This window comes from Rhinolophus sinicus, chromosome 16 (assembly GCF_057876585.1).
Source record: "Rhinolophus sinicus isolate RSI-liver-muscle chromosome 16, RSI-T2T, whole genome shotgun sequence".
NCBI classification, from domain to species: domain Eukaryota; kingdom Metazoa; phylum Chordata; class Mammalia; order Chiroptera; family Rhinolophidae; genus Rhinolophus; species Rhinolophus sinicus.
The window spans coordinates 74,772,094-74,799,914 of NC_142516.1; the positions used below are offsets into that span (position 1 = coordinate 74,772,094).

Below are 27,821 nucleotides of genomic sequence, written 5' to 3' on the forward strand. Positions count from 1 at the left end.
TGAGTCTTCCGGCCTCTGTCGGCCTCCGTGCAGCTCTAGTCCCGCCTCCCGGCTTCCGCACGGACCTTGGTCACGCGGAGCGCACCTGGTAGAGCTGGTTTTCCTCGTGGGCATGGTGGTTCGCGTGTAAAGGTAGAGCGCGGGGGTGAAGGGGAATCTGGGCGACCTGGGCCCAGCTTGAAGCGCGTGGGGACTTGTGTCTGTGGAGGAGGGGACGGGAGGTCACGGGAATCCCCCCGGCGGGATCTTCAGTGCAGAGCCCGCGGGTACCTGTTGGGGGGACCCCTGCCTTTCGGTTCCCGTGGCGCAGATGGGACTGAGCCCGGTCAGGAGCAGGTCCCTGTGCGGGACGGGGTGCAGGGACCTTGTGCGCGGCCCGCCAGCCGCTGGTCGGGAGAAAATCCGGTTTTAGCAGCAGGAGGGGAAAGTGCGGTTATAATGAGACGGTGAGAGCCAGAAAGCGCAGGCGGTGAGTCTGCGTGAGAGACGAGCTCTGGGGCTAAAACTACCGGTTAAAGTCCAGCTCTGTCACCTGTAGGCAGGGCCGACAGAAGGAACCTGCCTCAGTCCGATTTCTTATTGAAAAATAATTGCGTTTTGAGAGAGAAGTTCTCGCTTATAAAGCAACTAGCCAACTGAGTAAATGGCGACTACGATTATATTCAGAAGGTACTTAGGTCTTTCTCTTCACTGGGTGGCTTTTGTAAGCCTCACATCCAGTATATGAGGTAGGCATAACCATCCGCATTAGAATAAAAGAAAGCAACCGAGGCCGAGGTTGGTGGAGCGTATTGCTCAGCTCACAAGCTCGGGATGATGGAGTTCCGAATTAGGAGCAGATGTGCTTTAAATCTCAGGATATATCTAAATGCCACACCTACCTAAAACCATCATTACACCGTTCACAGCACTTAAGAGAGTGACCTATGCTTACAGACGTGTGGGTAAAACTGGAAGTGAATGTGAATGGACTCTCAGCACTGTCAGGTGTATTCCGGAATTTCTGGTCTGGTCTCATCAGAATCCTGAGGTCAGACAGAGGCTCCTAGCTCTTCCTGCACTGGCAGGTAGTCTGTGTTTTAAGTCTGAAATTTTAGGCATTCCAAGAGTGTCAGGTTTGTGGCCCTAATGTGAATTTATTTCCCAGAGCCAGGTCCCAGATTTTGGGAAGCACTTACTTTAGAACAAAGCAGCTCCTGTGATGTAGGAATCGGGAGGGCTTCAGGAACAGGATTGTTCCCTGGAAGAGAACAGCCCTGTTCTTACTCTCCTCACCAGAGCTTCAGAGCTGAAGCAAAAGAACACAGCAAACAGCATGTCCTATATTTGCACAGTCAGAAGTTCTTGATCCCTTGGGCCAGATTTGGAGATACTATGTGTTGCAACCACCACACTGGTGTGACAGTGGAGAATTGGCGTCACCCTTGAGAGAGGGGTGAGCTGGGGTGGCTCTGGTATGCTGTCTAGGGAAGGTCATTTTGTGGGAGACCTTGTGAGGGTGAGGTCTGGGGTAAGGGGCAACCAGACCCACGATGGAAATTCTGTCCCCAGTGTTGCTTGGTGGCCCCCTGTATTTCACGCTTTACAACACTGTGCTGCTCTCACATGTGCCCATGTGACATTATTGACTTGTCCTGACCTCAGAGAATCCCAAAATGATGGTTCATGAAGGGTTTCCATGCTGATGTCCTTATGACTCTTGAAAGCTTTAAAGAAATTGGACCAGGGGGTTTCAGTGACATATCAAGGGCCAGGCAGTTTATGACAGAACCAGGAGGAAAACAACTGCAGTTCACTTTCTCACAGGTAAGTCAGCAAAAATATCTTACGAAAAGGACCATTTGAGAAAATATGATCCAGTTAAAACTAAACTGAAATATTCTTGCCCTCAAACCCTCTATACTCCTTTTACTGGGCTTTCTGAGGATTTTCTCCTTGGAGATGTAAACAGTGTTAATTGGAAAAGTTAAATGATGCAGCCTGAGTATTTTATGTAAATATTAGTGAAAGAGCAGTGCCTTATCCTGTACGTACTTTAATGTAACTAAGTTGTTTATGTTAATAATTCAGAAAATCAAGTACATTGTTTTTTAACCAGAGAGAAGTTGAGTCAGTGAAAAACTGTACGGTTTAGTCGAGGTGTCCACTTCCCGTCTCATGTGGACAGATGGTGCTACCCCTGCACGGTCCTTCTTTGGCCTCCCAGTCGAACCTCCCCAGTTCTCTACAGTCTCCCCAGAGCAGCAGAATGAACACATCTCAGGTGAGCACTTTGTTCATTTCCCACTTTGCATTGTGATGGATTTATGAGGTTCATAAGTGTCCATATATTCAATGCAAAAGAGAAGTAGAAATAAAGCCAGTCTTGAGAGAAAATACACAGTTTTAGCATTAGCTCTGATGTTTGCAGTGGCTCTTGGTAGATAATCTTTGATTCGTATATTCCATGTAATTGCTGCTTTGTTTAGATTTTAGTTTAGTCATGAATGTACTTTGAATTATATTAAATATTTTTCCTGTATCCATTAAAATAAAGCTATAGTTAACGTATACATATCGTGAGCAGCAAATGAATGTTCCAATATTAATTCATGGTTGATTTCCTGTATATACACCCTACTTGCTGATGAGTTGGCTGGGATATTTCTGCTTGTACTTATAAATGAGTATCTGTATCACAGTTAAGCGAGCGTATCATTTCCTTTTCCCGTGTTTCCATCCAATTTTGGTGATATGTTTATATTAGCCTCATAAAAAGAATGTGACTCTCACCTTTTTTTTGTTTCCTTTGTGTAATGTTTTTTCCCCTGTATTTTATTCCATGCCAATTGCATGTTGTTTGCAGGGGATTGATGTGTGAAGATTTTGAGTACCAAATATGTTTATTAAAGATCATAGGTGTCTCCTGTGTTTTTCTCTCACCATGGAGTTTTCAAAGAGCAGAAGCATTTAATCAGGTTTTCAAAATTTTAGTCTTTTCCTTTTGTTAGTTATGCTTTTTTGGTCATATATAAAAAAATCTTCCTAAGTCAAGGTCACGATGATGTTTTGTCCTGTTTTTGTAAGTTTTATAATTACAGTTTGTGATCTTTAGCATTAACTTTTATGGTGCAAGGTATAGATCAAGATTGTTTACTTTTGCTTATGCATGTTTGATATTCCAGCAACATTTGCTGCAATGAATATAAATACCTTCTCCACGGAATTGCTTTGACACCTTTGTGGGGAATCGTTTGATTTTATATTATTTGTGGTTCTGTTTCTCGAGTCATTATTCTCTTCTGTTGATGTGTGTCAGTCCTTTTGCTAATACTATACTCCCTTGATTACTGTTGCTTTCATGTAAGTCTTGAAATTGGTGTTGTGCATTTCCCCAACTTGTGATTTTTCATAATTGTATTGGATAGTGTAAATCCTTTACCTCTTCCTAAAAGTTTTAGAATATACCTTTGTATCTTCAAAATGTGCTCTAATTCTGCGTGTGGTTGCAGTGACGCTATACCTCAGTTTTAGACCTCCCTTTTATGTTCCAAAGTCATGCATCCAACAGCGCAGTGTATAGTTCCATCTCTATGTTGATAGATCTCTTAAGTGTAAATGAAGAACATCTTCCTCACTGTGACCCTCTGCCCATCCCCTTCCTTTAGTTCTTCTACCTCAGCTCACGGGTGATGTAGAGAAACCCAGTAGTCTTCCCTTCTGTGTGTCTCCTTTGCTACTTACACAGAATATGTTACTTCTGATGCTTCTGGTCACCAAGTGTGTGGGTTTTGTTCCCCCCCAAGTAAGTGTCTGCAACACCAGCCAAACATGTTACAGTTTAATTCGTCTGATACCATCTGCCTGGAGATAGCATGAGATCCCACAGTAAAGGGCTCAGTTCTACCGCACTGCTCCCACCCCACTGCAGGTACCAACTGCATTTCCCAGTTGTCATCTGTGCTTCTGACCTTGGGCTATACATCTGAGGTTCCCAGGACCCCCTCCTGGGGTTTGATTAATTTGCTAGAGCAGCTCACAGAACTGAGGGAAAGGCAATTATCGGTATATTAAAGGACATGGTGTAGGATACAAGTGAACAGCCAGATGAAGAGATACATAGGGTGAGTGTCCTGAGCACAGCAGCTTTTGTTCCCATGGAGTTGGGGTGCATCCCTCTCCTTACACATTACTGTTATGTTCAGCAACCCAATCTAGAGGCTCTCTAAATATGTACTTTTGGGGTTTGGGGTTTTCATAGACTAGTCATCATATAGGCATAATTCTTCTTCTTTTTTTTTAAAATCTGTGTGTTTTTGTGTTTGTTTGTTTTTTTAAAGAATTTTTTTTTTTTATTGGGGAAAGGGAACAGGACTTTATTTGGGAACAGGGTGTACTTCCAGGACTTTTTTCCAAGTCAAGTTGTTGTCCTTTCAATCTTAGTTATTGAGGGTGCCATTCAGCTTCAAGTTGTTGTCCTTTCAGTCTTAGTTGTGGAGGGTGCAGCTCAGGTCCAGGTCCAGTTGCCCTTGCTAGTTGCAGGGGGCACAGCCCACCATCCCTTGCAGGAGTCGAAACCGGCAATCTTGTGGTTGAGAGGAAGCGCTCCAACTGACTGAGCCATCTGGGTGCTCAGTAGCATCTGAGCTTAAGGTGCCATGTTCAATCTTAGTTGCAGGGGGCGCTGCCCACCATCCCTTGTGGGACTCGAGGAGTTGAACCGGCAACCTTGTGATTGAGAGCCCACTGGCCCATGTGGGAATCGAACCGACAGCCTTCGGAGTTGGGAGCATGGAGCTCTTAACCGCCTGAGCCACCGGGCCGGCCCAATGATCAATTCTTAACTTTATTTTGAGCCTCTCTCTTCTCTCTACAGAAGTGGGAGGCAGTGCTGAACATTCCAAGCTTCCGATTATGGCCTGGTCTCTCTGGTGACCAGTACCGATCCTGGAGCCCACCCACAGTCACCTCATTAAAACAAACGATGCTCCAGGGGCTCTTGTCACTTAGGCACGTACAAGGGTTTTAGGAGCTCTGTGGCAGGAACCAGGGGCAGAGACCCATGTATGCAGATGATCATCTGCTTATCACGGGCTTACATCCTGATAAACCCACTGTAAGTTGAAAATACCGTAATTGAGAAATGGAGTTAGTACTAAAAAACCGAAAACAGTTCATCCATTTTTCACCTCTGGCAATCATCAATCTGTTGTCGGTATGAACTGTGGTGTTTTTTTTGTTTCTTTGTAGTTTCCACCGATACAAGGTCTGAGTTAAGTTAACGAACTCATTCTAGAAAAAGTGCTTCATACTTCATTGCTGAATACAGTAGCATCTCAGTTTTCGAACGTCACAGTTGACGAACATTTCGGTTTATGAATACCGTAAATTTTATGGCTATGCGGTATCATTAGATAGTAAAATTCATGCTAAATTACTGTTTTAGGGGTTGATTTTAAAAGTCTGGAACGGATTAATCCATTTTTTATTACTTTCTGTGGGCAACCGTGCCGCGGTTTTCGAACGTTTCAGAACTCTAAAGGTCTTCCGGAAGGAATTACGTTCGAAAACCCAGGTACCACTGTATCACTGCCTTTGAAGTACTCCCCTTCGGAGGCTATTCACCAATGCCAGCGCCTAGTCTACCCTTCAAAGGAAATCTTTTTTGGAATGGCCATCAGAGCTGTTTTCATACTACACTTGATGTCCTGAATGTCATCAAAATGTCTTCCTTTCACTATTTCCTTTATCTTAGAGTAAAGAAAGAAGTCCTTGGGGGCCCGACCAGATGAGTAGGGAGGGATTTCCAATACAATTATTTATTTACTCGCTATAAAGTCCCTCACAGGCAGTGCCCTGTGAGCTGGTACATTGTTGTGATGGCAGAGCCATGAATTACTGGAAGAAAGGTCAGATGATGGAACTGTTTTCACGAAGCCTTTTCAGCACTTCCAGATAGTAAACTTGGTTAAGTGTTTGTCCAGGTGGTACAAATTCATGAGGCACAATCTCTCTGAATTCAAAAAAGGGTAGCAACATTGTTGCAACAATTCACAAAATAATTGTCCATCCTTCTTTTCGAAAGATCATGTGGTATTTGTCTTTCTTATTTCACTTTGCGTAATGCCCTCGAGATCCTTAAATTGGTCTCCTCTATTTTTCTAAATGAAACTTTCTCCGCTCTTGCACAGCATTGTGTCTGATGGCCGAGTCTCATGATGCGTACGACCTCCAGGGCTTACCCGTATCTCTTCGTGTCTCTTCCTTGGTTTCCTGTTACCCCAGCAGAGAACTCCAAGGGGTGTGTGTATCCTAGAGAGTGCTCAGGACAGTTCACTAGGGCACAGGAAAAGATGACAGGAAGCCTAGTTATAAAACTATCTAAAAGACAAGTCACTAAACTTTATGATTCGTATATTAACTGACAGTCTGTGGTATATAATTTAGAAATAAATACAAATACATCTGGGCACGAGAATAGAATTTGTTCCAATTATGTGAGTACCCTCACAGTGTAAGACAATGATAGGCCATCATAGGCGTCCTTTATAAAATTTTCTTTTAAATTCTTTACAATAATTCTGATAGAAAACAGCTTGCAAAGTTATTTGCCATATCACCTGTTTCTGAACCCTTGTGACTGAGTAAGAAATATGCCGTTACAGGACTCAGTGTCCTTCAAGGACGTGACTGTGGAGTTCACCCAGAAGGAGTGGCAGCACCTGGACCCTGCTCAGAGGGCCCTCTACAGAGATGTGATGCTGGAGATCTACAGCCACCTCGTCTCCGTGGGTGAGCAGACCTGACCACCTGACTCCCTCTGAATGCAATTCTGTTTTCCTTCTCTCCTTCATATTGAAATTACTTTTATTGGGGTGTAATTAACAGAAATTAAATGTCAGGAATGTTCAGTGTATAATCTGCTGAGTTTGGAAATGTTTATAGGTGATTACTACCACCAAAATAATGATATAAAATACTTTTGTCACCCCAAAGACTTCCCTTGTAGCTCTTTGCAGTTATTTTTCTTTCTTGTCCCCGCTCCCTGTCAAGCACTGGTGTATTTTAGTCCCAATACTTTTGCCTTTTTAGAATTTTATGTACATCGTACATTATTTACATATTTTTCTTCTTTTACTTGCCTCTTTCTTAAGTTTTATTAAATGATTGACGTGACATTGGTTAATAAAGTGATATAGGTTTCAAGTGTACCGGTCTATGATGCATAATTGTATATTGGTTTGTGTGTTCACCACCCAACGTCAAATCTCCTTCTATCAGGAGATATTTGACTCTTCATTGAACCTTTTCCTTCTAGCCTTTCCCTCTGATAAACACCATACTGTTATCTGTCAATGAGTTTTTGTCTGTTTGTCTTTGTTTTTGTTTTCAGTTTCATATCCCACATATGAATGAAATCATATGGTTCTTGACTTTTATCTGTCTAACTTTGTCGTGGCCAAGTAATCTGTTGTATGTAGGTACTAGGTCTTTATCCAGTCATCTATTGAAGGATGCTCTGTTTGTTTCAACGTCTTGACCACTGTGAGTAATGCTGCAGTAAACATAAGGGTACATATATCTTTATGGATAAATGTTTTCAGATTTTTTTGGGTACACAGGAGAGAAATTGCTGGGTCACATGGTAATTGTATTCTTAATTTTTTGTGTGACTTCCATACTGTTTTCCATAGTGGCTATTCCAATTTGCTTTCCCACCAACAGTGTATGAGGGTTCCTTTTTGCCCTACAGCCTCTTGAACACTTTCGATGACTTGCCTTGTTGATAACAGCCATTCACACAGGTGTGAGATACTATCTCATTGCGGTTTTGATTTGCATTTCCCTGTAGCTAGTAAAGTTGAGCATGTTTTCCTTGTATCTGGTGGCCGTTTATTTGTCTTCTTGGGATGAGTGTCTCTTTCGGGCCTCTGCCCATTTGTTTTGGAGGGCACAGTTCACAGTGACCCATGCGGGGATCGAACCAGCAAACTGGGTGTTATTAGCACCGTGCCCTAACTAATTGAGCTAACTGGCCACCCATAATTGGATTGTTTGATTTTTGTCGTTGTCGTTGAGTTACGTGTGTTCCTTATATATTTTGTATTTGGCCCCTCTATGGTAGGTGTTGTTTGCAAATATCTTGTCTGATTTGGTTGGTTTTCTCTTTGTTTTATTGACTTTTTTTTGCTGTGCAAAAGCTTTTGAGTTTGATACAGTCCCATTCTTTTATTTTTGCTTTTACTTCCCTTGCCTTTGAGATCAAACTCATAAAATCCTCTGTGAGACCAAGTTCCGTGAGTTTAATACCAATGGTTTGTTCCACGTATTTTATTTTGTCATGTCTTGTGTTTAGGTCTTTGGTCCATTTTATTGAGTTTTGGTGTACGGTGACAGATATTATAGCAATCTACTTTCCTTCTTTTGCATGTGGCTTTCCAATTTTCCAGCACCATTTATTGAAGAGGCTTTCTTTGCTTAACGGTATGTTTTTGGCTCCTGTATTGAAAATTATTTGCCCATATGTATGTGGGTTCATTCGTAGGCTCTCATTTCTGTTCCATTGGTCTGTGTGTCTGTTTTTCTGCCAATACCATGTGGTTTTGAGTATTGTCTCTTTGTAGTATAATTTGAAGTCAGGAGGTATGACCCTACCGCTTTGTTCTTTTTTTTAGGATTGCTTGGCTAATCATGATCTTTTGTGATTCTATACAAATCTGATGATTTTTTCCTCTATTTCTTTGAGAAAATGCCTTTGGGGTTTTGATGGAGATTGGATGAAGTCATCATATTGCTTTGGGTAATATGGCCATTTTAACTGTGTTGATCCATGGAAGAATTTCTCTCCAATTCTTTTTTTCACTTAGCGTTTGAGATTCATGCATGCTTTTGTGTATGTCACCATTCTTTTTATTTCTAGGCAGTATTTCTTTGCATGTGTACACCACAATTTGTCAGCCATATACCACTTGATAGACATGTAGGGTTTTCCTTATTTGTGCTGTTAGGAATAGAGCTGCAGTATGCATTTAAGTACATGTTTTGTTGAGACATTTGTTTTCATTTGTCTTGTGTAAACATTCCAAAGTGTGGTATTATTGTTCTTATGTTCACTTTATAGGAACCTGCCCAATGTTTCCAAAGTGGCTGTGCCGGTTTGCGTGCCCATTAGCAGTGTCTGATAGTTATGGTTGCTCTACATTCTCACCAATATGTGGCAATGGAGGTCATTATGGTTTTTTGTTTTTGTTTTTAACAAACAACAAACGTAGATTTCTCACAGTTGTGGAGGTTGAAAGTCCAGGATCATGGAGTAGACTCCATGTCTGGTGGAGACCCACTTCTGGGTTCCAGGCTGACAGCCTCTCACTGTGTGCTCCCATGGTGGCCGTTACTTTGTTTTTGTTTTTGTTTTGTTTTTTATAGTCATAAACTAGATATTTAAAACAAGATGAAGAGACCACTTAAAATTGTGGGAGTAGAAATCATTTTTTGTTTTAGTCTATTCCTTTCTACATTTCCATATTTTTGAAGCCCAATAAATGTTGTTTTCAATTTACATGTGACTTTTAACCAGTAGTGCTTTCATTTTTTTTCCTATAACTTTGTGCCGTAATGAATTTTCTGGATGTGCACAAAGATCTCTAATTTATGTAAGAGACAGCTAGGAAATACTTTTTACATATCATATAACTGCATATTAAATAACTGTGCTTTTGTAACTTTTATCTTGGAGCATGATTAAACAGTGGTTTTTTTGTTTGTTTGTTTTGTTCTTTTTTTAAATCTAGTAGATGTTTTTGTATCTTACTGGATTTTCATTTGTGTTTTCCTCATGACTAAGTTAGTTGAACATCTTTTCAGGTACTTTTTGCCATGCATGGATTTTGTTTCTTGAAATCTGTTCAAATATGTAGCCCATTTTTCAAGACTGTTTCTTTTAAAGAGTTACATTAAATTGACAGAGTTCTTTATATAATCTTTATGGAAGACCAGGATTAGATAAATCTTTTGCTAAGTTTTCTTCCTATCTTTTGCTTTTTCTTCTTAACAGTGTCTTGGAACAGCAGAATTTTTTGTTTTTTAAGATATCGTTTGTTTTTTTCTTTTTTTTTCCCAAGGTTTTTTCATTGTTTGTTATATTTCATCGTTTTTGTATCTTTTTAAATATTTTTTTTGCTGAATCTAAAGTCACTAAAATTTTCTCCCTTGTTTTCTTGAACATATTTTATAATTTTACATGTAGGGCTTTGATTCACTGCCAGCAAATTTTTTTATGTGCTGTGAAATAAGAGTTGTGGTTCACTTTTTTATATCTGTGTCTAGTTATAGTCACACCATTTGCTGGAAGGATTATTAGTTTTCCATTGAATTGGCTTTGGTTCTTTGCCAAAAACAAATTGACCATATATATGTAGTTCTGTACCTGGACTCTATTCCGTTTAATGGTTCTGTGAGTGTGAAACGCACCTTCTTGATTATGTAGCTTTCTGGAAAGTTACCAAATAAGGAGGATTTAGTCCTCCAAATATATTTTTAATTTGAAAATTATTTTGATTATACGTTCTTTGTAATTTCCATATAATTTTTAGAATTTCGAATCAATTTCTTCAAGACTTTTGCTTGGAATTCTGGTTGATATAGGCTTGAGTCTTCACAATGGTCCAGAAGGATTTACGTATTAATAATATGGATCTTCTGATACATTAAGTGATAGTGTATCTCTCCCTTTTATTTAGGTCTTTACCTTTTTTGTTTGCAATGAGTTGTAGCTCTGCGTGTATTTTACACATATTTTGTTCAATGTATTTTATGAAGTTGATGTTACTGTAAATGGCCTCTACTTTACAGCTACAAATTCCAATTGTTTGTTAGAAATATATAGAAACTCAGTTGATTTATTTATAGTCGTTGTGTTTTGTAACTTTATTATTCTTATTGTAGCAGATCTTTTGGAGCTTCTGAAGGATGTTTTATATGAACAGTTATGTTATCTGAATTAAGATATGTTACTTCTTCATTTTTAAACTATACGCCTTTTGTGTGTTTTTTTTGTTTCGTCACTGGCTAGGGCCACCAATGTAACATTGAATACAAGTGGTGACAGAATATACTTATTTGTTGTTTCTAATCTTCGAGGTAAAGCATTCATTCTTCACCATGACATAATTAATTAACTGAATCAATTATTAGTTTCTAAAACTGACCTTTATCAGTTTCAGGAAATTCTCTCATCTGTTGAAAGCTTTTTTTTTTTTTTTTAATTAAGGTTTTATTGGGGAAAGGGAACAGGACTTTATTGGGGAACAGTACGTATTTCCAGGACTTTTTTCCAAGTCGGTTGTTGTCCTTTCAATCTTAGGTGTGGAGGGTGCTGTTCAGCTTCAAGTTTTTGTCCTTTCAGTCTTAGTTTTGGAGGGCGCAGCTCAGCCCCAGGTCCAGTTGCCATTGCTAGTTGCAGAGGGTGCAGCCCACCATCCCTTGCGGTATCGAACCGACAATCTTGTGGTTGAGAGGACGTACTCCAACCAACTGAGCCATCGGAAGCTCAGTGGCAGCTCAGCTCAAGGTGCCATGTTCAGTCTTAGTTGCAGGGGGCGGAGCCCACCTTCCCTTGCGGGAGTTGAGGAATTGAACTGGCAACCTTGTGGTTGAGAGCCCACTGTCCCATGTGGGGATCGAACTGGCAGCCTTCGGAGTTAGGAGCATGGAGCTCTAACTGCCTGAGCCACTGGGCCCGCCCCTAAAGGATATTTTTAGATGTAACATCTCAAGACTTGATGCCATGGTAATACTTATAAATTGAGTCCACAGATTTGTACTATTTTCTAGAAGAGATTGAATAGAACTGGTATTGTTTCTTACCTAAATATGATGTTGACTATACGATTTTTATAAGTTTTCTTTATCAAGTGGAAGACATTCTCTGTGCTAGTTAAGTTAGAGAATTTTCTCATGAATGGGCTTTAATTTCCCTCTTTCTCTTTATTTGGGCTTCATTTTGTTTTTTTTTCTAATTTCTTGAGATAGAAGCTCGATTATTGACTTGAGAATTTTCCTGTTTTCTAATGTAAGCATTTAGTGGTATCAGTTTTTATCTCAGTGCTGTTTTATCTGCCTCCCACAAATTTTGATATGTCTTACTTTCATTTTGTTCAGTGTATTTCTTTTAGTTTCTCTTGAGACTTCCTCTTTGAAAGACTTTAGAAATGTGTTGTTTAACTTCCACATCTTTGGAGGTTTTTGTAAAACTTTCTGTAGCTGATTTTTAGTTTGATTTCATTGTGGTCAGAGAATACGCTTTAGTTCATTTTTATTAAACTTCTTTTCTGTTGTGGTTTTCTAATGTCCCAGGATAATGGCTATCTCGGTACATGTTCTATAGTTTTTAAAAGCATGTGTATTCTGCTGTTACTGTGTGGACTTTTCTATACATGTCTATGACAGCATGTTGGTTGATGGTTTTGTTAAGTTGTGTATCTGCTGATTTTCTGTCTAGTTCTATCAGTAGTTGGAAGGGGATGTTGAAGGTTCTGATTATAATTATGGATTTGTCGACTTCTCTTTTTAATTCTCTTAGTTTTTGCTTCATGTATTTTTAGTCTCTGTTGTTGCTATATACATATTTCATATTGACGTCATTTTGGTGGGTTGTTCCTTTAATCATTATGTACTGTCCTTCTCTGTCTCTCTTAATGTTCTTTTCTGTTCAGTTTACTTTATCTGCTAGAAATGTAGTCCCTCAGCCTTTTTTTTTCTTTTCTAAATGTATGTGCGGTATATCTTTTTCTGGTGTGTTACGTTTAAACTTGCCTACATCATTACTTTGAAGTGAGTTTCTTGTAGACAGTATATAGTCACATTGTTTGTAAATCTGTCTGATTGTGTTTTACAAGTTGTCTTTAGATCTTTTGCATTTGATGTAATCATAGATATGTTAGGGCTTAAGTCTGCTGTTTATTATTTTCTTCTATTTCATTATTTTTTCCTTCCTGTGGGCTACCTCAGAATTTTATAGAATTCCATTTTGATCTGCCCATAGTGTCTTTGAGGTTTTTGTGTAGTTCTTTTTAGTGCTTTCTCTAGGAATTCCATTTTATATAACTTATCACAGGCTGCTAGTGTTCATATTTTATTAGTTTGAGTGAAGTGTGCCTCCTTTTACCTTCCCTAATTTATAATGTAACTTTGTCAAACATTTTCTCTCCACATACTCATAACTATATCAGACAGTTATAATGCTGCTTCCACCATGAAGGAGTTTAGAAAACATAAGAGCAGGAATACGTGTTGGATATACCGTAGCCCCCCTCATCCATGGTTGTGCTTTCCGTGGTTTTAGTTACCTGCGGTCAACCGAGGTCTGCAAAGATTCAACGGAAAAATTCCAGAAATAAACAATAAGTTTTAACTTGTGCGTTATTCTGAGTAAGTAGTGTGATGAAATCTTGGCTGTTCTGTGTGGGACATAAGTCATTCTTTTGTCTAGTGTCTCCGCACTGTTTGCTACTGTCACTTAGTAGCCATCTGGGTTATGAGATCGACTGTCAGGGTGTTGCAGTGTTTGTGTTCGAGTCATCCTTGATTTATTTCATAATGACCTAAAGCGCAAGAATAGTGGCTGGCAATTCTGACATGCCAAAGAGAAGCCGTAAAGTGCTTCGTTTAAGTGAAAAGGTAAACATTCTTGACATAATGAGAAAAAAAAACCATATGCTGAAGTTGCTACAATGTACAGTAAGAACAAATCTTCTATCTGTCATATCACTTTTTTTCCTGATAGCTTAAGATCCCTAGACATTTAAAATCTGTGAAAGAATTTTTGTCCTATTCTTTTAGGGTAGTCCTGCTGGTGATAAATGTGTACATTTTTCTTCATCTGAGAATGTCTCGATTACACGTCATTCCTGATGGTATTTTCACTGCATGTGGAATTTTGGGTTAAGAGTTTTTAGCAGTTGAATCATTGTGCCACTTTCCTATGTAGCCCTTGTGCTTTGTCATGAGATGTCGCTGTTCCAATTGTGTTTTCCCTATATTTAAGGTTACTTTTGTTTTGTTGCTTTCACAATTTTTTAAATTTTTCTATAGTTTTTAGATGTCTGACTGTGGCTTTATTTGGGCTAATTCTGTTTGTCATTTCCTTAGGAAATAGTTTGTCTGCATTTTTGATGTCTAGCTCTGAGAGCTGGCAAGCCTCTTGTCCTCCGTCCTGTCTCCACATCTGTGCAAGATAATCATGAAGTCCGCCCCTTCCTTGCTTGGCACAAATCAGTCCATTTAAACCACGCAAATCCTGGCTTATTATAACTTGTCAGTTATATTAAGTTGGTGCAAAAGTAATTGTGGTTTAAAAGGTTAAAAATAATTGCAAAAACCTCAGTTACTTTGCACCAATGTAATAAATAGCAACTCTCACTCTGGCTGCATCCTCTGACCACAGTAAAATCCAGGGCCACTGGTTCCTTCCTTCAAACTGTTTTCGTTCTGTCTTGGGTGCCTACCCTGCTCTCTCCTGATTGCCTCAATATGTGAGCAACAAACTATTTTGTGTCCTGGTATGCACTACAAAACAGCCCAAACATGGATAGTTACAGAGGCAGGAAACAAAGTATTGGAAATGAAGTCTGCAAACTAACCCAGTTGGAAGTCCAAGATATACTAATATAAAAAAAAAAAAAAAATGGTGCCAACTTCCTTTTGCGCCTCAAATACATATCCTTAATTAACATCTGCTGAGATGTACTGATTGGCAAATTGGCAAACATCAGGCCTTAATCCATACTGGGGCTCAAATTACAGTTAACACGGGGATTCCTGTGACTTTTAACAGGATGCTTTCTGTAAGGGCAGGTGTTGTATAGAGGACAAATAGTTATGCTTCACCTGAACCATTGGAATGATTGCCTTAACCAACCTCACTGTGGTGACACAGCACCCATTGTAGTGCATCATGGACCTAGTGACCCAAGAAAGGTAATGAAATTACATGTCTGACACTTACGCTTCATTGGCTTGACAAATGTAACTCAATGAACCCACCCCTCAGTTATGCCATTGCACAGTCTTTGCAGGCGAGATCTTAACCACATCCAACTTTTCTCAGGAGCACAGATAAGATTATTACATTCATGACATGCTCCTCTGAGGAGATGCATTTGACACAGTCATTCAGATCATACAGATACTCATAAAAGACCTCACAAAACGTAGTGAGTCATTGTCCCATCCTTAGTACAAAGCCGCACCTCCTCAGTTAAATTCCTGAGAATTATTTCATCAGTTGAGGGACTGCTGTATTTCTGACATTCATGAAATAGCTCTTAGCACTCTCCATATCCTCAACGTTACCAATACCTGTGCTTTTTTTTTTTACTTCCTTTGATTTTTGGTGACAACATATTCCTTTTAACAAATTTCATAATATTAGTCACAAACCATCCACTTTGAATGATGTTTCCTACAACCAAACGCTGTATAATCTGTCTAAATTGTTATGTAAGAGGCACTTCTATCCCTGAGAGACTTGCTGTAGAGGCTTTAGCAACCTCTTCTCATGCCTCTTGGACTTTCTGGACCACCCATGCTACACATAAAATGCCCATGAGCCTCCGATGCAGGAAAGTACCCCCGTTGTCATGTGACATGCCATTGGAGCAGCATTGTGGACTGCACACTTGCCTTTCCTGGAAATAGATACTCACATGTCCTGAGTCTGTGACTTTCAGTACCCAGCTGAACAGTGTGCCTTGTGTCCTAGAAGCAGTGTCCGTCAACCTCGGAATGGCCAGTGAGACCTCCTGGCTGAAGTGCAAGTGGTGTTTACAAGACAGATACACACGAGCTCTCTGGCACATCCCACATGCAGCAGGAAGGGGCCTGGCCTGCCCTGTGCTCAGTCCATGGGTAGATGGTGCAGTGCTGAAGGAGGTCATCCTTATTCCAGACCTCTTGATCCCCTAGGGAACTTCTTGGGATCAACTGAACGAACAGCAGAAGGAGTTCCCTCATTTTGCGGATGGCAGTGCCACTGTGACTCGTAACGGATCTCCCTGGAGAACTGCTTCTTTTCCTCCTTTACCTGGGATTTCTGTGATCAAGACTGGACCTAAGATAGTACAACTGGCCAAACTTCAAGCACTCATCTTGGAATTTGAGGATGCACTAACCAATATCGGTCCCATCTGCACCGTTTTACAGACATTTCAGCTATTGCCAATGAACTGACTGTGTGGTTCATCCAATGACAATGACAATTTCCTCTCCAGTTTAGTCCCCTTTGGGGGAAAGACTCTGGACATCTTGCCTCCCCAGTACCCAAACATATAAATCACGGTTACACATGAGTCTGGCCCTACTAAAGCCAAGATACAAGGCGTCATTAAGATACTCCTTTGAAGTCTTGATGTCATTGATGATGACCAAAGCGCTTAATGTCACTTCTCAAAATATACAGTACTGGGCTCTTGAACAAAAACCTTTTACTTTCTTTACACCTCATGCTGCAGTCCTCATAGAGTGCCATATTAGCTAATGAGTTCAAATCCAATAAAGGGGAACATGGCACCTCTCAGTCATCAAACATCAGATGTGAATTGTAATGGAGTCTGACTCCATTATTGATGTTTGATTTCTAACAGCCCTTCTTCGAATTCTTGCTACGTAAGATATTTTCATTTGTGAATCGATCATCCCTCCTTTCCTTCCTTCCTTCTTTCCTTCCTTTCTTCCTTCCTTCTTTCCTTCCTTCCTTCCTTTCGTCCCTCCCTCCCTCCCTCCCTTGCTATCTGGATAACTTTTCTTTTCGTAGCATAGTTGACCCAGCTAGAACCTCCAGTACAATAGTGAATAGAGGTGTTCAGAATGAACATCCTGTCTTCTAATATTAGGTGGAAGCTCCAGGTTCTGATCATGAACTGTGATGCTAGCTGTGGGGTTTTCTTAGATACCCGTTATCAGATGGAAGAAGTTGCATTCCGTTCCTAGTTTGTTCAGCACTTTTATCATGAAAGAGTGTTGAGTTTTGTCATAATGCTTTTTCTGTCTATGAAGATGATCGTGTGGTTTGTAATCTATTGATATGGTGAGTTACATTGCTGGATTTTTGGATGTTACACCAGCCTTGCATACTTGGGATCAGTCTCACTTGGTCATGGTGTATAATACATTGAGTATGTTTCTAGATTCAGTTTGCTAGTATTTTGATGGGGATTTTTGCTTCTGTATTCATAAGAGGTAGCAGTCCGTAGTTGTTTTGTGATGTCTGTATTTGGTTTTGGTATCAAGGTAATGCTGGCCTGTTTCAATGAGATAGGAAATATTCCCTTTTCTGTCATTTGGAAGTTTGTGAAGAATTGGTATTATTGGTTCTTTAAATGTTTGGTAGAATTCAGCTGAAAATCCTATGGGCATAAGCTTTTCTTTGTGTGTAGTGTTTTGGGTACTGATTCAATCTCTTGTGATAACTCCATTCAGAGTTTCTATTCCTTCTTGACCTAGTTTCTATAGTTTGTGTCTTTCCAGGAATTTATCCCTTTTATTAAGTTATCTAATATATTGCTATATATTTGTTCATAATATTCCCTTATACTCATTTTTTATTTCTGTATAGTCAATAGCAATGTCATCTCCTTCATTTCTGATTTTAATAATTTGCATCTTCTCCCTTTATTCTCTGGTTAATCTAGGTAAAGATTTGTCAGTTTTGCTGATCTTTTCAAAGAACTAACTGTAATTACTTTGATTTTGTATCTTTTCTTTCATGAATTTCTAATCCAGTCTTTATTGTTTGTTTCGTTTGCTTGTTTTAGGTTTAGTTTGTACTACTTGTTTTTCGTTTGCATGAAGATGTAAGGGTTAAGTTGTTGATGTGAGATCTTCTTTCTTAATACACTTGACCCTTGAACAACATGAGTTTGAACTGCTTGGGTCCACTTATACACATATATTGTTTCAATAAATATACATTTGGCCCTGCACATCCCTGGGTTTTTCATTTACAGATTCAACCAACTGTAGATTGAAAACAGTATTTTGAGTCTGGTTAGTAGTCCATGGATGCGGAGGGCAGACGGGATGCATTGTTTTATGTTATTTTATATAAGGGACTTGAGCAGCTATAGATGTTAGTCTCCGTGGGATGGGATCATCCTGGAGGCAAACCCCCATTTATATAAGTTATGAATGAGTTTTTCAGGAGTCAGAATTTATATGTGGATCTTCACCTGCTCAAGGGGCGGCACCCCAACACCTGCATTGTTGAAGAGTCAACTGTAAAGTTGTTTATAGCCATAAATTTCCCTCTAAAAACTGTTTTTGCTTCATACTACAAGGTTTGGTATGTTGTTCTTTCTCTTTCTGTCATCAGAAAGTATTTTCAATTTCCTTTGTAATTTCCTCCTCAAATTTAGGAGACTGGTGTTTAATTTTTACATATTCGTGTATTGCTCAAATTTCTTTCCATTACTGATTTCTGATTTCATTCTATTGGGCCAGAAAAGATACTTTGTATTATTTCTGTAGTTTTAAATTTATTGAAGTTTGTTTTGTGCCTAATGAATAGCACATCAAGGAACTGTTTTATTCGCAGTTTAGAATAATTTGAATTGTGCTCCTGTTATGTGAGATGTGTTGTATATATATGTCTGTTAGGTTTAGTTGGCTGATAGTTTTGTTCAAATCCTGTATTTTGTACCTAGCTTCTGTCTCCATATTGAGTGTGACAGTGAAGTGTCTAACTGTTACTGTTTAATCGTTTATTTTTCCTTTCACTTGCCAGTTTTAACTTTATGTATTTTGGGGCTTAGTTGTTGGATGTGTACATGTTTATAATTGTTACAATATCTTCATGATGGATTTACCCATTTGTCGGTATAAATATTAATGTCTTTTTATCTCTAATAACATTTTTTACAGTGTATTTTGTTTCATATTACTATAGCTTTCCTATGGTTGCTGTTTGCATGGAATATCTCTTGCCATCCTCTTATTTTCAACATCTTTGTATCTTTGAATTTAATGTATATGTCCTTAGACCGCGTATAGTTGAATACAGTTGGAGCTTGTTTTTGTTTTGTTTTTTATTTCCTCATCAATCTGACAGTCTCTCCTTTTTGTCTGGATTGTTTAGTTTGCTCACATTTAATGTTATTTTTTATATGGTTGGATATTTGTACGCCATTTTGCATTTTGTTTTCTACATGTGTCATGTATTTTTCTCGTCTATTTCTCTATTGTTTTGTAGTATGTGAATATATTTTCATGTAACATTTTGGTTTATATAATGATTTTATTCACAACCTTTATTGAGAGTTCATTTAATTAGTTATTCCTTTACTGTTTACCTTACACAGCTGCACTTACCAGATCTACAAGTTATCTTAACTTGATTTTAGAGATGTAGAGACAGGTTCCTCCTATGTAAGTTTATTCTTCCTACGCCCTCTTTTGTGGTATTGTTAGGGATTATGTTTTGTTATATATGTTTTATGTTGCTAATTCTTGTTTCTCTTCATTTCTTATTGTGCATTTGAGTTACCATTTGGTATTATTTCCTTATTCTAGTATAGCTTGACTCCCTGCTACCGCTTTTATGGTTTTCTTGGAAAGATAAAAACACACGTGTGTGTGTTAGAAACCCAACATTGCACACATGTACTCATTGTTGTACACAATGACTTTTTAAATCAGTCAAGACAACTTTCTTTACTGTATCTTGTCAGGCACGTCTACTAGCCGCAAACATCTGTTAATTTTTGTTCATCTGGAAATATTTTCACTTGACCTTTATCTTTAAAAGATCATTTTCCTGGATTCTTTGCTGATAGTCCTTTTCTTTGAGTAGTTAAGAGTATATCATCACCCCACTACCTTCTGCCCTTTATGGTTTCTGATGACGAATCTTACTGAGGAGTCTTTGCCTCTCTCCTCTGGAAACAGAAGCTTCCCACTTCTGTGTGTGCCTTGGTGATTTTTCGTTCTACTTTTTTGTGGTAAGTCCACACCCCTACGTAGTTTCCTCACATGTGACCACAAGTTAGTATCCAATCAAAGATTGAAAGGACCCTTCTGTAGATCTCCGTAGCTCTTTCTCTCTCTCTCTCACTGTAGCTACTAAACATGAACCTTTATTAGAGTTTAATGTTATTTAGGCTTGTGATTTAGGGGTTTAAGGAGATGTTCTTTGAGCAGCTGAAAATATTTCTGTTTTACACCTCCCCTTAGAAGTGGTCAAGTGAATATTGTTTCTGTGCCACTCTTAAAGCCGCATCTTCCTAAACATTTAGAATCATCAAAGCCCATGAAGTGAAACCATCTCCTAAATTATTTCCCGTTTACAGGGTATTGTTGTATAAAACCAGAAGTGATCTTCCAGTTGGAACAGGAAGACCTATTGTTAGTGGAGGACAAATTTCTAAATGGCAGTTATCCAGGTGAGTTTTAGAATACTGGTAGAAGGTATCCCTGGAAAACTAAATCCAAAATGGGATCAGTTCAACATTGGGCACCTTTGGAAGTTTAGATACGAGTAGATCCAATAAAATATGGATATGGAGGGTGTAAATTTAAAAGATACAACATTACCTGTGTTCATCTTTTGAATTAGGCAACAGTGTATCATTTACACCTGACAAATTAAATAATGAATTTTTGTTTAACCAGTAGAAAGTTAAATATAGAGGAAGATTATAATGCTAACTAAAATGGAATGTTAAAGCATGGCAAAAGAGAGAGAAGAGATACAAGGTCTGACAGTTAAGTTCACGAACTTGCCAGCATGTGCTTACATTGGCAGCACTGTACAAACAGCTCACCAAGGTTTCATAATCTTGGTATGTCAGTGCCTCGCAACCGTGTTTGTGTCGACGTGTGGTGGTGTCTTGCTGAGTGTCGTACATTGTTGTTGCGTGTTTTTGTGTGCTGTCTCAAGAATGTGTGAGGTAGAATTAGAGCAATGAACAAACATTAAATTTCTTGGCAAGTTGCAAGAGGGGAAGTGAAACGAGAGACATGTTAGTCCAGGTTTATGGGGATAATACAGGAAGAAAACAGCAGCGTACAAATGGATTCAACGTTTTTCTGAGAGGAGAGAACACCTCACTGATAAAGATAAGTCAGGTTTGCCAGTCACAAACAGAACTGATGAAATCATTGAAAAAATTCGTTGAATTGTGCGTCAAAATCGTTGGCTTACTGTGAGTAGCATATCAGACCAAGCAAACATCGATAGAGAAACAGTCAAGAAAATCTGAACTGAAAATCTTGGCATCAAAAAGTTGTGTGCAAAAATGGTCCTGAAGGACCTCTTGCGTCGTGGCAGTGCACAGGCTGACACCGCACTGTCTCTGAGGGAGTTTTTAGCCAATAAACAAATAAGGGTATCGGAACACCTTTTCTATTCACCTTTTCTATACCCTGGTGACTTCTTTCTTTACCTGAAGATGAAGGAAATATGGAAAGCAAGTCATTTTGATGACATTCAAGACATCAAGGGTAATATGACAGCTCTGATGGCCATTAAAGAAAGAGTTCCAAAATTGCTTTGATGGGTAGATTTGGCTCTGGCATCAGTGCATAGCTTCCCAAGGGGAGTACTTTGAAGGTCACTAGTGATATTCAATGATAAGATATGTAGCACTTTTTTAGGAGGAGTTCACGGACTTAAATGTCTGACCTTGCATATACACCACTCGGATTTCAAACAAGATACAGTGAACGACAACCGTGATTCTAGGTCAAGAGTTGGTAAGTTATGTTATTTGAGCTAAATGCAGCTAGCTATTTGTTGTTATAAATAACAGGTTTTTTGAATACATTATTTGTGTATTGGTTATGGCTGGCTTTGTGGTACAACAAAATGGCTGAATAGTTGTGACTGATATTATACGGCCTACAATGACAAAAGCATTCACCATCGTGCCCTGTACATAAATGTTGATTGACCCCTGCTCTAGATATTAATAGCATATTTTATGACGTGCTAATATACATTGATATGTGTTTTTTAAGCTCTGTGCTCTGAAAATATAGTATAAGCTTTCTCTGAAGAGTCAGTGGAGTAACAAAGCATAATTTTATTTTGGGTTAGAAGAAAACATTTAGTTCGTGAAGCAACATAATTGAATAGAACTTGAAGTTACAGTATGAGAATAAAATACCCCATATTTAATTAAAAATACATGTAACTTTTGGAAAATCTGTTTGATCACGGGTTTATCAAAATTATGAAAGTATAAAATGTGTTTGTGAACCTGTGTGTGGAGGTCTCTGGTAACTCAGTTAAGCGGTTATATTAGAGTTTATTATAACAAAAGGTTGCAAATAAAATCAGCAAAGGGAAAGGTCACACAGGGCAGAATCCAAGAGAGACTCAATGCAAACTTATTTTTTTCTCCCGGTGGAGTTGTATGGAAAGTGCTTAATTCTGCCAGCAGCAATGTATGACAGCACACATGAAGTATTGTCACGCAGAGAAATTTACCCGAGCTTTGGTGTCCAAGGTTCTTATTGTGGGTCGGTCATGTGGGGCCGGACCACCTGTATGATTGACCTCATTTACTCAGCATGTAGCCCGTCTGGGGAGGACCTAGGCCCCAACCATATATCCCAGTGTTAGCCTGAACTATTCATTTTGGCCCTAGCCCCCGGTATGTAAAGACACTATTATCAGGCAGGATGTTCCACGGGCTTACAAGTCATCACCAACGACTTTGTCAGAGAGCAGTCATTTCTTTGGAATGTGCAGCTGTGAAACACCAAACCTGCTGAGATTACCCTTTACTGCGTACAGTTTTGGGGTATGGGTATAGCATCACGTAATGGAAAGTTTGAAGTACAAGGAATTTTGAGAAAACTTAAGCAAAACAGAAGTAGTTAATTTTAAAAAAATATGTAAATGGATTAATTGGAAAGCTATAATAGTATAAATTAAATAAAAGCCAAAATATGGTTCTTGGAATGAAAAGAATAAATAGAATCCATATAGTAGTTATCCTATGCTGATAATAGAGAGAACACATTATATAAGGAGTTACAATGGAAATATGCTTAGAAATACATCTGCACAAAATATGGAAATGTTTGAAAATCTTTAAGCAACATGAAATTGAAGTAAATGGAGGATATACCATGTTCGTAGATTGGGATACTACTCTAAAATTCTGAATTCTTACCCATGTTGTATAAACATACTGAAGAATGGGATGGTGTAGGATCTTTTCTAACAGGTACTAAAGATATATTGTAAATCTGTTGTAACTGGTACAGAATGGTACTGGCATGGGGACAATTACAGACCTTTGAAACAGAGTAGAGGGTCCAGAAACAAATGCATGCTCTAATGACAACTGATTCATGAACCGGATGACAGTGTAGAAAGCTGCAAAAGACATTTATATGAAAAGTGGCATTTTGTTCCAGCTTTATACCCTACCATAAAACTCAATTTGCTGTGCGTTCATACGGAAGGGATTTATGTGCATTTGTTTTGGTTTCCATGTTCTAAAAGCTGGGAAGGAACAGAGTAATGAGTGGGAGACACTTGCTCTATACATTCCTCACAAATGTGTTGTTTCTATGAAGAATTCAGATCCTGTGATCACTTTCTAACTCTGTCCTTCCACGGCGCCCTATTTATAGCGGCTCTCTTCTTCTCCAGCAGTCAGTCCATCTATGCCCTTGTTTTATTTTTTTCCTAGGCACTCATCAGCTCTTGTTACTTCTCGAATAATATTTCAGAATCTCTACTTTTATGTCCCATTTGCAAACTTCACAGGCCTATACTCCCTCCCATACATTGTCTGCTTCCTGTGATGGCACTAATCATGATTCCCGAGCTCACTCTCTCCTTGGATTTGATCCTACTTTTGTCTGTGCTTCACTGAATGCTTATTCACATTTCATTGGCCTGGTATAACCTTGTATCCTTAGTACCTGAGTCACAACAAGGAATAGGAATAGGCATACAATGGATATTTGAGTGAATAAGTTTTGTTTCCTAGTCTCTTCTCCTAATTTTTCTCTGAGCTCTGTCCTCTCTATCTGCTCTTTCCGTCCAGTAACTCCCTCCATACTTGTGTCCTCCATCCCCTTAATTCAGACCTTTATATCTCATCCTGATGACCTCATTTAAGGCGTCTGTACCTCATTGTTATGGTGTCTTTATTTCAAATATGACCAACTGAAGATGAAAATTTTCTCTCACAACGCAGACATCCTTATTTTGTTGAATTTGAAACATGTGATCCTAAAGTTCTCACAACTGGTAGATACCAGGTATGTTGAAAAGCGTATGGAAAGCAGAGTTAAATTTGGGAAAGTGTTAAAACTGGTGTTTTCAACATGGGTGAGCATATTAAAAACATGATACTTAGGATTGTTGGTCAGAAAACGTTTCCTTTTTGAACAACAGTAGTGAAATCTAAAGTATGAAAGCCAGAATAGAGCAATGACTCCCATTGAGGTGGAAAGATACCCTTTCCTCCCGTCACTTTTACACTTCTTCTTGGGCATTTGTGTTCCTAAGAATGACACCCAGGAGAATCAGAACTTGGGTTTTAGGATTATTTCTTTAAATATGAGGAAATTTGTTACATTATAAACTTATTTTCGTTTTGATACGTAGAATGAGAAAGGAAAACGTCCAGATGGGACATGTGGACTGATGAGTATCCTATCTTTGTAATCTGCATTTGGTAGTTTAAGAACCTGGATTTAGTTAAATATATAGTGGGGTATATAGCTATATGACTTTCTATATTAACAATGTTGCATTTCTTAAAGAATTTTTTTAACTTTTTCATTTTTAGAAGACTGCCAAATTTTTGAGAAGAGCCAGGAAATTCAAGACAAGTATTTATGTCAAGTTTCATTCACCACCAACAGACCATTGACTGCAGAGCAAGAGAAAATTTCAGGAAAGACATGTAATCTGCACAGAGACATTGTTCGTTCAAGAAAAATGATCTCTACATGTGACAGTGTAGGGTATACATACTTGGTTCTCTACCAATTGGCTTCTCATAATGAGTCAGAAAAGAAGATTGATGAGTGTAACGCATATCATTCCTATACTCGAAATGAGAGAAGAGATACTGGAGAAAAATCTTCTGATTACTATCAAAATTTGCAAACTTTCAGTTATGTGCCGGAATTTTCCTTGGGGCAGTCTTTTGGATGTAATGAACGTGGTAGTGCTTTGCATGATAAACCTGTCTTCATTACACAGAATAGTGCTTATGCAAAAGAGAGAGCTTATAAATTTGGAAGACAGCTATGTAAAGAATCAGCCCTTGTTTCTCCCAGTATTCAAACAGAGAAGAGTCCCTGTGAATTTTATGAAGATAAATATAATAAAATTGGGAACAGATTCAGGAGGGTTGCTCAACTTCAGAGAACTGGTACAAGAGAGAAAACTTTTGGTCCAAAACCACAGTTCAGCAAATATCAGAGAACTCACACTGGAGTGCAACCACTTGAGTGTGGGAAACACTTCAACTGCAATTCAGCCACTAAGGTACAAAACAGGACTCACACGGTAGAGCTACCTTGTGATGATAATAATACACATAAGGAAACTTTCACTTCTCAGTCACCCATTGATATACAGCAGAGACCTCAAGTGAGTGAAAAACAGTTTGAGTGTAATGAATGTCAAAAATCCTTTTCTAAGAGGTCAATTCTTACTTTACATCAAAGAAGTCACACAGGTGAAAACATTTATGCATGTAATGAATGTGGGACAGCTTTCTCCCGGAAATGTGCCCTAGTTGTACATCAGCCAACTCACACAGGGGAGAAATCGTATCAATGTAATGAGTGTGGAAAAGCTGTCACCTTCTTGTCACTCCTCAGAGAACATCAGAGAACTCACACAGGGGAAAAACCCTATCATTGTAATGAATGTGGTAAAAGTTATACCCAGAAGTCAAGCCTTGGAAAACATCAGCGAACTCACACAGGGGAGAAACCGTATAAATGTAATGAGTGTGGAAAAGCTTTCACCTGCATGTCATACCTCAGAGAACACCAAGGAACTCACACGGGTGAAAAACCCTATGAATGTACTGAATGTGGGAAAATTTTCAGGCGCAAAAGAGACCTTGAAGTACATCAGAGAACTCACACAGGGGAGAAACCCTATCAATGTAATGAATGTGGTAAAACTTTCAACCAGAAGTCACATCTTGGAAGACATCAGAGCACTCACACAGGGGAGAAACCCTATCAATGTAATGAATGTTGGAAAGCTTTCGCCTCCTCATCTCGCCTCAGAGAACATCAGGGAATTCACAAAGGGTTGAAACCCTATCAATGTACTGAATGTGGGAAACCTTTCAGGCTGAAGTCAACTCTTACAAATCATCAGAGAATTCACACAGGGTTGAAACCCTATCAATGTTCTGAATGTGGTAAGTCTTTCTTCAGGAAATCTAATCTGAATGTACATTGGAGAACGCACACTGGGGAGAAGCCCTATGAATGTGTTGAATGTGGAAAAGCTTTTGCATACAAAGAACAGGTTACAGAACATCAGAGAACACACACAGGAGAGAAACCTTATGAATGCAGTGAATGTGGTAAAACTTACAACAGAAAGTCATCTCTTGGAATACATCAGAGAACTCACACAGGGGAGAAACTCTATCAATGTAATGAATGTGGTAAAGCTTTCATCCAGAAGTCAGATCTTTGCAGACATCAGAGAAATCACACAGGGGAGAAACCCTATCAATGTAATGAATGTGGTAAAACTTACAACAGGAAGTCATCTCTTGGAATACATGAGAGAACTCACACAGGGGAGAAACCCTATCAATGTAATGAATGTGTTAAAGCTTTCATCCAGAAGTCAGATCTTTGCAGACATCAGAGAAATCACACAGGGCAGAAACCCTATCAATGTAATGAATGTGGTGAAACTTTCAAGCATAAGATAAGTCTTGCACTACATCATAGAACTCACTCAGGGGAGAAACCCTATAAATGTAATGAATGTAGTAAAAGTTATACCCTGAAGTCAAGCCTTGGAAAACATCAGCGAACTCACATAGGAGAGAAACCGTATATATGTAATGAGTGTGGAAAAGCTTTCACCTGGGCGAGAAACCTCAGACAACATCAGAGAACTCACACAGGTGAAAAACCCTATGAATGTAGTGAATGTGGGACAAGTTTCAAACATAAAACAGGCCTTGTAGTACATCAGAGAATCACATAGGGGAGAAACCCTATCTATGTAATGAATGTGGTAAAACTTTCAACAAGAAGTCAGCTCTTGGAATACATCAGAGAACTCACACGGGAGAAACCCTATTAATGTAATGAATGGTAAAACTTTCAGCCAGAAGCCAGCTCTTGGAATACATCAGAGGACTCACACGGGAGAAACCCTATCAATACAATGAATGTGGGAAAGCTTTGATGTATATGACAACCCTCAGAAGACATCAGAGAAGTCAGACATGGGAGAAACACTATCAATGTTATGGATGTGGTAAAACTTTCAACAGGAAGTCAACTCTTGGAATACGTCATAGAACTCACACAGGGAAGAAACCCTTTCAATGTAATAAATGGGGTAAAGGTGTCAACCTGATGTTACATCATGGAAAACATCAGAGAATTTACGTAGGGTGAAAACATCATCAATGTAATGAATGTGGGAAAATCAGCCAGAAGTCATGCCTTAGAAATCATGAGGGAAATCACACAGGGGAGAAACGCTATCAATGTAATGAATGTGGAACAACTTTCAGGCGGAGGTCAAACCTTGGAAAACATCAGAGTACTCACAAGAGAGAAACCCTATGTATATGGAAGTGTTTCATGTTCATGTCATATCT

At 38.9% G+C, this 27,821-nt stretch overlaps 2 protein-coding genes across 2 annotated transcripts in view; both read left to right on the forward strand.

Annotated features, from left to right (window-relative positions):
* LOC148755031 (uncharacterized) overlaps window positions 1-450 on the forward strand; it is a 57,178-nt gene extending 56,728 nt beyond the window's left edge. Inside the window, 1 exon segment of the mRNA XM_088793423.1 lies at window positions 133-450. Coding sequence (XP_088649549.1) covers window positions 133-450 — 318 coding nt within the window.
* LOC148755032 (uncharacterized) lies at window positions 1-27,821 on the forward strand. Its single transcript, XM_088792868.1, is given in 7 exon segments — window positions 1-132; window positions 2,168-2,263; window positions 6,645-6,771; window positions 20,319-20,411; window positions 21,625-21,723; window positions 24,786-27,185; window positions 27,188-27,821. Coding segments are annotated over 6 exon segments (2,928 nt in total). The 5' UTR covers window positions 1-132; the 3' UTR covers window positions 27,301-27,821.